This window comes from Marmota flaviventris, chromosome 2 (assembly GCF_047511675.1).
Source record: "Marmota flaviventris isolate mMarFla1 chromosome 2, mMarFla1.hap1, whole genome shotgun sequence".
Taxonomy (NCBI): domain Eukaryota; kingdom Metazoa; phylum Chordata; class Mammalia; order Rodentia; family Sciuridae; genus Marmota; species Marmota flaviventris.
This window is the reverse complement of record NC_092499.1, coordinates 111,602,246-111,615,611: the sequence shown is the minus strand read 5'-3', so window position 1 is coordinate 111,615,611 and position 13,366 is coordinate 111,602,246. Positions and strand designations below refer to the sequence as shown.

The following is a 13,366-nucleotide window of genomic DNA, read 5'->3' as shown; positions in this document are numbered from 1 at the left end:
TACGGCATTTTATTATATTTATTTACTTTTAAATTTTTTGATTATGAGATGTGGTCTTGCTACAAGTTCAAGGCTCCTGGGTTAAAGCAATCCTCTTGCATCAGCCTCCTGTGCAATTAGGACCAAGGGGTTACACCACCAACCAGCTCCTACTCTGTTTTTTTTTTTTTTTTTTTTTTAGTTGTAGGCACCGGCGTTGTGGTTCAGTGGTAGAGCGCTTGCCTAGCATGTGTGAGGCACTGGGTTCAATCCCTGGCAGCACATAAAAATAAACAAATGAAATAAAGGTATTTGTCCATCTACAACTTAAAAAAAAAAAGGAATTCAAATACTCAGAGACTTGGGAAGAAATATTTCCTGGTGGGTGTGTTTTTGTTTCTTAGTTTGTTCTGTCTGTGGTGCTGGGGATCAAACCCAGAGCCTTACACATGCAAAGCACCTGCTCTATCACTGGGATACCCACCTGAAGTCCCTTAATGGGTCTGTTTTTGCAAAATAAATCTCTTAACTCTATTGCTACTCTCTCAAAAATAGAATTCAAATAAGGACTTTTAAAACTCTGAATCATTTCACTCTACCCTCTAAAAAGTGACATGAAAAGGTCTGTATTACAGAGCCAATACTTACCTAAAAATAACATTATAAGATAAATCTGAAGAAAAAAGGAAAATCTAACTTTGATTTTCACAGGATATGGCAATGTAAAACTGAATCTTCCTGTTTCATTGAATATTGGAATGGACTGGATCACTGAAACCGCTGAAAACAGAAACAAGAGCTTGTTAGAAGCAAATGACATCCAGTACAGGGACATCTCGTGACAGACCCCTCTAGCCTTAGCCCTCACAGTATCATTCTGAGTTGTTGGAAATGCTCCCCACTCCCGCTGTTCAGAAAGCACTTGCTGCTCTCCTCCTGGACCCCAAGTTTTCCTGAAATAAGCCTCCAAGCCATTAATAGAAAGATGAATGAGAACAGTCGTGGCCCTGGGCCTCTATTTCCCAGCCTATGAAATGGAGAAAAACCTCTACCTGACACTCACTAGGGGTTGATCAAAATAAAATGAAGTTATTAATAAAAACCTGTTAAAGGAAATTTAAAATATCATATAAATGTGAAGCATGTAGCACATGGTTAGCTAGTTTCCAAACCTTATAAAATGAGCTACAGTCTTGGAATGGTCTGGGTACCAGGGAGACTATGGCAGGAAGTCACAAGAACAAAATCACTGTAAAGTCCAACATCTCATTTATCAGATTAAGGCTGGCAGAGGTAGGAAGAAAGGACTGATCTCTTAACCATGGAATCCCCTTGAAGCTAAGCTATGAGACCTAGAGTTCCTGAAAATACCTTCTGCCAAACATCCCAGAGGGTATGTGGGAATCCACACAGTGTAACGAAGCCATGTGAGCACCTTCCAATCCATGTCAATGCAGGAAAGCATATAGAAGGGGTATCTATTGAAAATAAGGAATGCTAGTGTTAAAAGTCACTTCAGACAATGAATGCAACCCTAGAATATAAGAATCAGTTCTCAATTAACCACATATGGTTTCTTCAGAACAGAATTAGGATCCTGAACTATTTATCCACAAATTCCCATCAAGCTACTTTCTAAATCTTCAAAGGATAGGAACCCTTTTTGTTCAGCATATGCACTAGATACTTAGAATATTTTTGGCTTTATTCCTAGTTCTGATCTATGTTCCCAGTAGGTAAAGATGTCAGATTCTTCATCTCCAGATAAGTAAACTGGTACCAAAATTAAAGTATACAAAAGGCCTTTAATCTAGAACCAAACATATTCTATTTTTTTAAATATATTTATTTTTTAGTTGTAGGTGGATACAGTATCTTTTTTTTTTAATATTTTTTTTTTTTTTAGTTGTAGATAGACACAATATCTTTATTTTATTTTTATGTGGTGTTGAGGATCTAACCCAGGGCCTCGAACGTGCTAGGTGAGCGATCTACCACAACCCCAGCCCCAATATCTTTATTTCATATTTATGTGTCGCTGAGGTTTGAATCCAGTGCCTCATGTGTGCTAGACGAGTACTCTACCACTGAGCCACAACCCCACCCCCAGACATATTCTATTTTAAAAGAGATATTACAAAAAAATAAATGTGTTTCTTCCCAAACTGTAAAAGTTAAGGATCTATAATCTGTTTTGCCTTTGCACTAAGCATATCAAAGGGTACGAACTGAAGACAACCTATGTGGATGCCACCTGTTCTCTCAATTATTAACTTTGTCAAAACACCACCAGTTAAAATCCCTCTGTATGTATAAGTCTCAACCAAATAAGACTCTGGCTAAGAACAGCTTTCTCAGGAGAGAGCTGCTGCAAAGATGGAGAAAGAAGCACTCAAACATACTGGCATTTCTACTCACCTGAAAATTTCAACTGCGCTCCACATATAAAACACAAAGAACACCACAGCTTTATTTTGCATCTCTTCCATGGTGCCAAAGATGATAAACAAAATGAAATTTCTTCCAAGAAGCTATTAAAAAGACCCAAAGAGAAACGTTTTTATATTAAAAAATATATATACATGTGCCATATAAACGTATTATCTGAAACCTAACTCCACTAAATATGAAGTAAATGGAGAAGACTGAGCTCAAGTAGTTTAACCCATTTTGTCCCATCATCCTATAGTGGAACACCTGTACAAACTTAAGTATTGTATATAATACATAATACAATTATATAACATGTAATGTAATTATACATTATTCAACATAATTATAGTGTGATATAGTAATTATAATATTAATAATTGACTAATATATATAAGCTCTAAATTATTATTTGCAACATATTTTAATGCACCTGTGTTAATTTTGTTGAAATATGTATAGAACTTGGGACTTAATGGGTTAATTCTCCTCCAATTTTGGAATAAGTACTCAAACCAGTCTTTCTGGATATAATACTTTTGTATGTGTGTAAATATATCGTAAATAGTACTTTAAAACACATACGCATAGGGGCTGGGGTCGTGGCTCAGTGGTAGAGCGTTTGCCTAGCATGCAAGAGGCACTGGGTCCGATCCTCAGCACTACATAAATGTAAAATAAAGATATTGTGTCCACCTAAAACTAAAAAATATTTTTAAAAAAAGCACATGTATTCAAATACAATTTGAAGCAAACTGCCTATGAGTGTTTGTGCCAGCGTAACTCAAGTTAAGGAACAGAGTGTTACCATCATGTCACCCCATAAGTAATGACTATCCAGAATTAATCATTCCACTTATTTTCTTCATAGTTTACTGCTTGTTACTATAAGTATTTCTATGCAACAAAGTATTTCATCCAGTTTTTAAACAATTTGAAATCATGTTAAACAATTATCTGAAACTTGCTTCTTACTCAGTGCTATGGTCTAGAAATCCATCTACTTTAATGCATGTAGCCACAGCCCACTCGTTTTCACCACTATAAGGCACACCACAGGCACCACACTACATGGTATCAACTACTAAATCCTCATAATATCTTGATTTCTTCTTATGGTGAGTTCCCCAACTTGGGTTCTTTCTTAAAAGAATTTTCCTGACCTATTAGGCATGGTGGAGGCAGGAGGATCACACTTTTGAGGGTCAGCCTGGTCAATTTATCAAGATTCTGTCTCAAATTTTTAAAATAAAATAAAAGGTGGGCTGGGGATGTGGCTCAAGCGGTAGCGCGCTCGCCTGGTATGCGTGCGGCCCGGGTTCGATCCTCAGCACCACATACAAACAAAGATGTTGTGTCCGCCGAATACTAAAAAATAAATATTAAAATTCTCTCTCTCTCTCTCTCTCCCTCTCTCTCCCTCTTTCTTTAAAAAAATAAAATAAAATAAAAGGTAAGGGATGGGGCTGGGGTTGTAGCTCAGTGGTAGAGCGCTTGCCTAGCATGTGTGAGGCACTAGGTTTGAGTCTCAGCACCACATATAAATAAACAAAATAAAGATACATCAACAACTAAAAAAAAAAAACAAAGGTAAGGGATATAGCTCAGTGATAGAGAGCTTGCCTAGCAAACACAAGGCCCTGGGGTTCGACCTCTAGTACTTCAAAAATAATACCTATTATTATATTCCTGGCCTTTTGCTTGACCCTCAAACCCCTTTATTTATAGAGAGGGTATCACTGTGTTGCCCAGGCTGGCTCCAAACTCCTGGCCTCCTAAGTAGCTAGGGCTACAGGCATGCATCACCACACCCAGCTACTCCTTCATTTTTTTTTTTAATAATGGTAAGATATATATATATATGTATGTATATAATTTACCATCTTAACCAGTTTTAAGGTTATTAGGTCAGCGGTATCAAATACATTCACAATGTTTTACAACCATCACCACCATTAATCTCAGTAATTTTTCTAATCTTGCAAATGGAAACACTGGCCCATTAAACAATGACTTTTCATTTCCAGCAACCCCTGGCAATCACCATTCTAACTTTCTGTCTCTTAAGATTCTGACTATTCTAAATGCCTCATGTGAGCAGAATCATATAGTACTGGCTTATTTTACTTAATATAATTTCCTCAATCCATCCAAGTTGTAGTGTATGTCAGAATTTTCTTCATTATTACTGCATAATATACTACATTTTGGGTCATTTCTACTTTTACCTATTGTGAATAATGCTACTATCCTCTTTGTTTTTTCATAAAATTTTAGAATTTTCTTATCACATTCCAAAACTTTTTATATCGTGATTTGAATTACATTTAATCTATAAGTAAATGTGAACTAACATCATTATAATGTTGAGTCTTACATTCAAGAATATTGTCTATATGCATTTGTGTTCTCTATTCCTTCCTGTATCTCAAATAGTTCACTAATTCTCTCCTCAGCTCCACCTAATATACTATAAAAACTATCATTAAATTTTGAAATTTTGGCAGGTGTGGTGGCACGCCAGTAATCCCAGCAACTCGAGAGGCTGAGGCAGGAGAATCATATATTCAAGGCCAACTTCAGCAAATTAGCAAGGCCCTAAGCAACTTAGTGAGACCCTGTCCCAAAATAAAAACAAAATGGGCTGCCATTGTAGCCCAGTGGTAACATACCCCTGGGTTCAATCCCCAGTACCCCAAAAAAATTAAAATTAAAAAAAAAATTAAATTTTGGGGCTGGGGAAATAGTTCAGTGGTAAAGCACTTGCCTAGTATGTGAGAGGCTCTGGGTTTGATCCCTGATACCTCCAAAATACATTTTTAATTTGGTTACTATATTTTTCATTAGTAAAAGTTCTATTTGCCTCCTTTTCAGATCTGTTTATATTCTTTAGTTTCTTGTTTCATGTTCAAATAGTCAAGTTCTCATTAAATGATTATTTTCTATTTTGCATCTGACAATTCTAATATCTGAAGTTCTAACAAGCCTATTCCTATAGTCTGTTGTTTTTGCTGATTCTTGCTCACAATGCCTTATATCTTTGCTTCTATGATCTTTCGGAAGTTAAGGAACATTTTAAATAAAATTTCTAACTTGAAGATTTTTGAAACACCAAGGAGATATGAATTCATATCATAAATCCATCTAGAGGACTCACAGTCATAAATTCATTAAAAAAGTATCTCCCCCACCTCCAGCAGAACCAACATTTTAAGAATTTTTTTTTTTTTTTAATAGACTACAGTTCTATACCTGGATAAGAGAAGGCATCACTGGTGAGCTAGTGACTCCAATTGCTGCGTTGATAGTTTCCACAACTGCCAGCATCTGGCAGAAATACATCATGTCAGCCACGGTGTGGAATGTGTCATAAAAGGACTCTAAGAACACAAATACATATCAGCAGTAAATGAACTGGTAAATTTCAACAGAATTATTTCTCAAACATACATCCACTCAGATTCAAGTTTCTAACCTAACTGTACTGAAAGGGAATATGCAGAATAAATTCCACTGATTACCAGAAAGTTAACATATAAACTCTGTTTGTCTTTCTTATTTTTAAAAGACAAGGGAGGTCGGGGGAGCACAACTATGCCTCATTCAGTTACTACATTCTGTGTACTAAGCAAAGTGATTATTCTTTTCAGATTATCTTATCTAATTTGAAATTCAACTATATCATATATATTGGATGAAATCTAAACCTTTTAAAATATTGAAAACTGATCATAAATAAATGCAAAGGGGTGAAAGAATAAGAACAGATTTCAAAAACCTTAATCATATTTATATCTTCAGATCTATTAATTCTTATTTTGAGAATCTATCCTAACTAAAAAAATTTTAACAAGCCTTACTAACAAAGTTGTTCTTTGAAATATTTCTAAGTACATTAATTTAGAAACAGTCTAAACATCCAAGAGTATTGGTAAGTTTGAGTAAACTACTGTAATTCAAAATGACAGTTATTGATCATATGAGGTCAGCAAATGTGGTATCAATTCCAATCAAGTGGTCCATAAAATAATATCCTTTCTCTTCATCCCAGCATTCTCGTGACACCCTTTATTTCTACATTCTTCTTTGCAACATTCCTCAATCAGAGCATAACTGACAGTCCCTTGTCCTGCACACTGCAGGAAGTTTAGGATCCCTAAATCTACTGAATACAATGCCTATAAGTCATTTTTTATGGGTATATATATGATGTTTTATTTATTTATTTTTATTTATATATATGACAGCGAAATGCATTACAATTCTTATTACACATATAGAGTGCAATTTTTCATGTCTCTGGTTGTATACAAAGTATATTCACACCAATTTGTGTCTTCATACCCATACTTTGGATAATAATGACCATCACATTCCACCATCATTAATAACCCCATCCCCACTCCTTTCCCCTCCAAGCCCTCTGCCCTATCTAGAGTTCATCTGTTCCTCCCATGCTCCCCCTCCCTACCCGACTATGAATCAGCCTCCTTATATCAGAGAAAACATTCAGCATTTGGTTTTTTGGTATTGGCTAACTTCACTTAGCATTATCTTTTCTAACTCTATCCATTTACCTGCAAATGCCATAATTTTATTCTCTTTTATTGCTGAGTAATATTCTACTGTGTATATATGCCACATTTTTTTATCCATTCATCTACTGAAGGGCATCTAGGTTGGTTCCACAGTTTAGTATTGTGAATTGTGCTGCTATAAACATTGATGTGGCTATGTCCCTGTAGTATGCTGTTTTAAAGTCCTTTAGGTATAAACCAAGGAGTCGGGTAACTGGGTTAAATGGTGGATCCACTTCCAGTTTTCCAAGAAACATTCCTACTGCTTTCTATGTTGGCTGCCGACAAATCATTTTGACAACCAACAAACATCCCCAAAATGGTTATCCCCAAATGCCCCCAAAGAAGGCAAATCTGCTCCAAATAAAAAAAATCACTGGTAAAGGGAATTATTATCCACATATTAGTAATTTAAATCCTCAGAGTTAAGAGGTTCTATAGAAAAGTAAAAATTACATCTGAAAAATTATCGCTAATGTACCCACAATTTATAAAATTAGCTTCCATTTAAACATCTGTTCCCATTGAAGAACAAGCCTATTTATCATCTTCAAGCCTTGGTCCATCATTCTTGCCCACTGTCAGCAACATGAATAATAACCTCAAAATGAAATGACAAATCTCTTAGGAAGGTGTATGGTATTCCTGAGATCAGTTATGGCAGTGACAAAAAATTGCTCTAACTGCAGATAAAGATAATGAAGAATGAGGCAGAGTTAAGCCTATTGTCAACAAAGATGCCCCATAGGAGCCTTACAAGAGAACACTTTAAATAACAGATGATGAATAGAAGAGGCCCCTGCAAAAAATGAAGAAACTCATTGATATTTTTGCAAAAAATTTACTCAATTTACAATCCTACCACAAGTCAATATGAAAGGAAGAAAGGTATATAGTGCTGTTTGACTAGTTCTTTTAAGAAATCAGTGCAAAATTATGTTAAATTTTGTGATATATAAGGTAAATATTTTAGTTGTCTAATTTTTAAAATACTTTTCGTTGTCAATGGACATTTATTTTATTTATTTATATGTGGTGCTGAGAATCGAACCCAGTGCCTCACACATGCTAGGCAAGCACTCTACCACTGAGCCACAACTCCAGCCCTCATTTGTGTAATTTTAAATGTGACTTTTCAAGATAAAAATCTTAAGCAAATCTTTTTGTTAATATTTATAATGAAACGTTGGTATCCATTTTAAGGAGATTAACTATAAGTAGCATTTTTCCTGGATCAACTATCTTTGAAAACCAGGTCTTCCATACTTCAAAATAGAAACTTATGACCTATATTTGGCATATGGTAAATAAAAATTAGATGTTATTGCTGTCTGCCTCTGATTTTTATGGGAAATGTATCCTTGGTTCAATTCAAGAATATAAATCCAGTTTATATCTAAAATAATAGTTATTAAGAATATTAAGGGTGGAACTGGAGTTGTAGCTCAGCAGTAGAGCACTTACCTCATACGTGTGAGGCACTGTGTTCGATTCCCAGCACCACATATAAATAAGCAAATAAAATAAAAGGTCCATCAACAACTAAAAAAAAATATTAAAAAACAAAAAAAAGAAGGGTGGGGTGTGGCTCAGTGGCAGAGCGCTTGCCTCGTACATATGAGGCACCGGGTTCTATCCTTAGCCCCCACATAAAAAGAATAAATAAAGGTATTGTGTCCATCTACAACTAAAAATTTTTTTTAATTTTTAAAAAGAATATTAATAACTTTAAAATGCTTACAATACACTTAAAAACAAGCTACATAATTATATACATATCATGATTATAATTATTTGCAAGAAAAGACTAAAAGGAAATATATGAAAACCTTAATAGTAACAAGACAAAAGGTTTATTCACCTTCACACCCCATGCCATCATCTCCCAAACTTTCTTTTTCTTTTTTTTTTTTAAATTATGTCTTTGTTCTGCACCTCATAACTGCTATCTGAGTGAGTGTGCATCTGATGGGCTTAAAGACTAAGGCTTAAAACTTTATTTATTTATTTTAGTTCTCGGTGGACACAACATCTTTGTTTGTATGTGGTGCTGAAGATCGAACCCGGGCCGCACGCATGCCAGGCGAGCGCGCTACCGCTTGAGCCACATCCCCAGCCCTCCCAAACTTTCTTAAATCAGCACATTATTTCTATGAGAAAAAAGTTTTCAAAGTACTGAATGGTAATCATATACTAATGAAAAACAGGTGTAAATAGCAGAAGTATAAAACAGTATACTCTTTCTGGAAGAAATTTGACAAACTGCATCAAAATCCTTAAAAATAGTTTATGCTTTAATCTTGCAATTCCACTTCAGGAATTTTTTCTAAGAAATTTAGTAATAAGTACAATACTTTGGCTATAAGGAAGGGAAAACTACTCATAATGATAAAAGTTAGGAATATCTAAATGTCTTTTTATTAATATTTATTTTTTAGGTGTAGATAGACACAATGCCTTTATTTTTATGTGGTGCTGAGGATCGAACCTGGGTCCCACCCGTGCTAGGCGAGCGCTCTACCACTGAGCCACAATCCCAACCCCTTAAATGTCTTATAATTGGTTAAAGTACCCTATGGTAATCCATAATGTATACAGTCTTTTAAGGTAACACTGCAAAAGTATCTTTGCTGAAATGGAAAGCTGTTTATGATATTCTATTTGGTGAAAAAAAAGGCTGCATTACAGTATATATGCTACAGACCCAAGTATTTTTACATATATGGATTTGGAAAGATAAACACCAAGGTACCAAGAATCTGTTGTTCTCACAGGTGAGACTCTAGTACAGTATTTTGTGTTAATCTTTTGTGATTTTCCTGTAACTAATACTTTATAATCAAAAAATAAAAATTATTTAATATAAAGTGTTCCTTAATAGACAGCTTGACAAGCCCAGGAGTTTGCTTCTGTTTCCCACTTAGTCTAAGAAATTAACAAATACATGTTTACATGACAAGTTGGGTGGGAGCTGTCATTCACCAACACCCTTTATTCAAAAGGAGAAAACTGCAATGAGCAAACTATGACCCTGAGTGCCAGGCCTAGGTTGTTGAGGATTGGTAAGGAAGAATTAAACTAACAGCTCCGTCCATTCCACTAGGTGATAAAGAGGCTCAGAGCCAAAATAGAAATTACCAGTCTAGGCAGCTTACATTAAATACATGACCTAGATAACTCAGCAACTTTTGTTTTGTTTTTTAAGACAGGGTCTCTCTCTGCTGCCCAGGCTGGTCTTGAATGCATGGGCCCAAGTGATCCTGCCCCTTCAACCTTCTGGAGTAGCGGGGATTAGAGGTGTTCACCACCATGCCAGCTACTCAGCAGCTTTTGGACTTGGATGATTTAACAGCCAGGAGGTTCATCCAACCATGTTAAGAACTTATGTACTGAATGTCCCTATTTTCATCCCATGGGATTGTGATAAACTCATACATGACAAAAAGACCTTCACTAGCCTTGTATTGTGCTATACAGAATTCCAAAGGCTTGAAAAAAAACATGCATTTCTTCCTCTCATAAGGGACTCCAGAGCTCACAATAACTCACCTTCTATGAACCTCAGATGGAAAAATTTAGTAGGACTGAAGAGTAAGAATCTATAGGACTTTTTTCTTTTTAAACAGCATTTATTTATATTTTCCATTATACTTATATCCTTCCCCATACTTACTTCATAAAATAAAAAAATTTTTTCAAAATTTTAAAATTATCTACAAATTATTTGAAAATGTGTATTCCTTCCAATCTTTTTGCATATGCTGGTTTGTTTTCTCCCTCTTTACATGAGTATGATCAAACTAGAGAACCAACTTATATTTAAAATTTTTATCCTATAAAAATTTTATTATATGGGCTGGGGATGTGGCTCAAGCGGTAGCATGCTTGCCTGGCATGCGCAGGGCGCTGGGTTCGATCCTCAGCACCACATAAAAATAAAATAAAGATGCTGTGTCCACCGAAAACTAAAAAATAAATATTAAAAAATTCTCTCTCTTTAAAAAAAATTTTTATTATAAATGCTTTTATATTCTTATTATAAATGATTATAATATTATAAATGTTATTATATTATTATAATGTTATTGTAATTCTATTATGAATGCTTTATATCTGGTTCAAAACATTCCACTAAGTGAATATTCCAAAGCAATCTCTCACTGATAGACATTTGGTTAGTTTTTAATTTGTCACTAAAATAAATAATGCCATGAAATTTAGGTTTTGAAAATCTTTTTCTGTAGTTTTAATTATTTCTTTAGAATATATCTATGGAAGTAAAATTTCTAGGCCTGTTTCATTTGGTAAATGGAAAGAAAATCAATCCAGTTGGCCTTTTTCAAAAGAACATGGGAAACAGGAGCTATGAAAGAAAAAATGAAATGTAGGAAATACTACCAAATATGGGGGGTTACTACTAATTTTAAAGAAAGAGACTGTCACCTTTGCTGAGTAGTGGGCCAGACTACTGAGGAAAGAAAAACTAGCACTGAAATGTCATACTTGCCTTTTCCCAAGATAAAGAAGCGCACAGTCAGATTGACAAAGATCCAGGAGAATCCCAAGAACTGCACGAGATTATACATGAATAAGTATCCTTTCTTCAAGCTTGTAAGAGCTGAAACAAAGCAAAACAGTAAGCTGTTAAACACAGTAATCACAGCAGGAAGGGCAGGTATGGGGCATATCTGGATGAATGCAGCCCTTTTTCCTACCTGAGTGCCCCTAAGCTCCCACACCAATACCTGGTCCAGGTCTTCCTACTCCCATAAAGAAGCAGATAAGGAAAAATGAGGAACACTGCACTCCAAGGCATGCTTTCAGCAGTCTTTTCTCTCATAACCTTGAGAGGTAAGTATTCAGACTCAACAAAGCCAAGAAAAAAACACTATCCCTAGAATGACTGACCATTTTAGTTCACATTAAAGAAGAGAATCAAAGTTCTCAGCTTCCACTCTAGTTATCTTAATGTAATATATATTTCTTCTTTTATGGATTTTTTTTTATGATCATACAGGTCAAACTAGCTCAATGAGGTAGAACTAGTAAATAAAAAAATAAACTCTGATATCTGATCATATATTCATTTAACCAATAATTTACTGAACACCTACAATGAGATATTATGAGGGCACTACTGTGATACAAAGATAGTAATACTGCCCTCCAAGAGCTTACAATCTAAAAACCAAAATATACGATAGAAAGTGGCAAGTAAGGGCTGGGACTGTAGCCTAGTGGTACAGCACTCGCCTGGCACATGTGAGGCACTGGGTTCAATCCTCAGCACCATATAAAAACAAATAAATAAAGGCATTGTGAAAAAAAATCTTAAAAAATAAAGAAAGTGACAAGTAATTCTTGTGAAAATTTCAGGGTGAAAGAAAATGACATTAGGCTGGGCAAGGAGGCACTAGGCAAGTCTATGTGGATAAACTGGTATCTGATCTGGGCCTTGATGGATGGGGAAGAGGAGGACATAATCGAAAGGAGGACATTTCAAAATAACAGGCAGAAAAATAAGGAATTAATTTTGTCTGCAGCATAAGGTTCATGAAGGTTCAGCTAATTACAGAGTTAAGAAAGAAATAAGGAGCTTATAGGCAAGGTTGAGCCAGAGGGTGTAAAGGAAAGGATAGTTCTCAAGAGAAGAGCTGAGTGTTCAGATTTTATTGCTGGCTACAGATATTCTGCATACACACTTGGTTAATGCTCAAATAATTATAATTTAATAGTATTTAATAAATAATTTAATAATGTGGTCAATCAAAGACAGCATTACCCTAAGGTACCAAAAAAAAAAAAAGTTGAGACTTCTGGCACATTTAACTAATTGATTTTTTTCTTCAAAACTATAATTTATTATACTTCTCCATCATGAAGAACTCCTTTGTTTAAAAAACTTTTTTTTAAAATTTTTTTAATACTTATTTATTAGTTTTCGGCGGACACAACATCTTTGTTTGTATGTGGTGCTGAGGATCGAACCCGGGCCGCACACACGCCAGGCGAGCGCTATACGGCTTGAGCCACTTCCCAGCCCCTCTTTAAAAAACTTTATAAAAAAAAAAAAACAGTTAAAGCTTTAACATCCTGAAAATTCACATAAGAATTTTTATGGGCTGGGGATACAGCTCAGTGGTAAAAGTCTTGCCAAACATGCATGGGGCCCTGGGTTTAACCCTGTCACCACAAAAAAAAATGTGTGTATGTGTGTGTGTGTGTGTATGTATGTGTGTGTGTGTGTGTGTGTGTATGTGTGTATATAAAGTTTATCCCTCTAAAACATCAAAAAATTCAATCTCGAGTTTGCCTTTTTATATTGTTTCTTTTTGTCTCCACTGTCTCCTTTCTTCTGCTTTTCTAAAGAACTAAATTAG

General features: G+C 35.1%; 1 protein-coding gene across 2 annotated transcripts in view; it reads right to left on the bottom strand.

Annotated features, from left to right (window-relative positions):
• The window catches only part of Hacd3 (3-hydroxyacyl-CoA dehydratase 3), a 34,237-nt gene that overhangs the window by 3,156 nt on the left and 17,715 nt on the right, over window positions 1-13,366 (bottom strand). For both annotated transcript variants that reach the window (XM_027926079.2, XM_071608400.1), the window contains exons 6-10: window positions 11,494-11,604; window positions 5,662-5,789; window positions 2,398-2,510; window positions 1,351-1,457; window positions 628-759 (exon numbers count right to left, since the gene is read on the bottom strand). In XM_027926079.2, coding sequence (XP_027781880.1) covers window positions 628-759; window positions 1,351-1,457; window positions 2,398-2,510; window positions 5,662-5,789; window positions 11,494-11,604 — 591 coding nt within the window. The remainder of the gene's footprint in view (window positions 1-627; window positions 760-1,350; window positions 1,458-2,397; window positions 2,511-5,661; window positions 5,790-11,493; window positions 11,605-13,366) is intronic.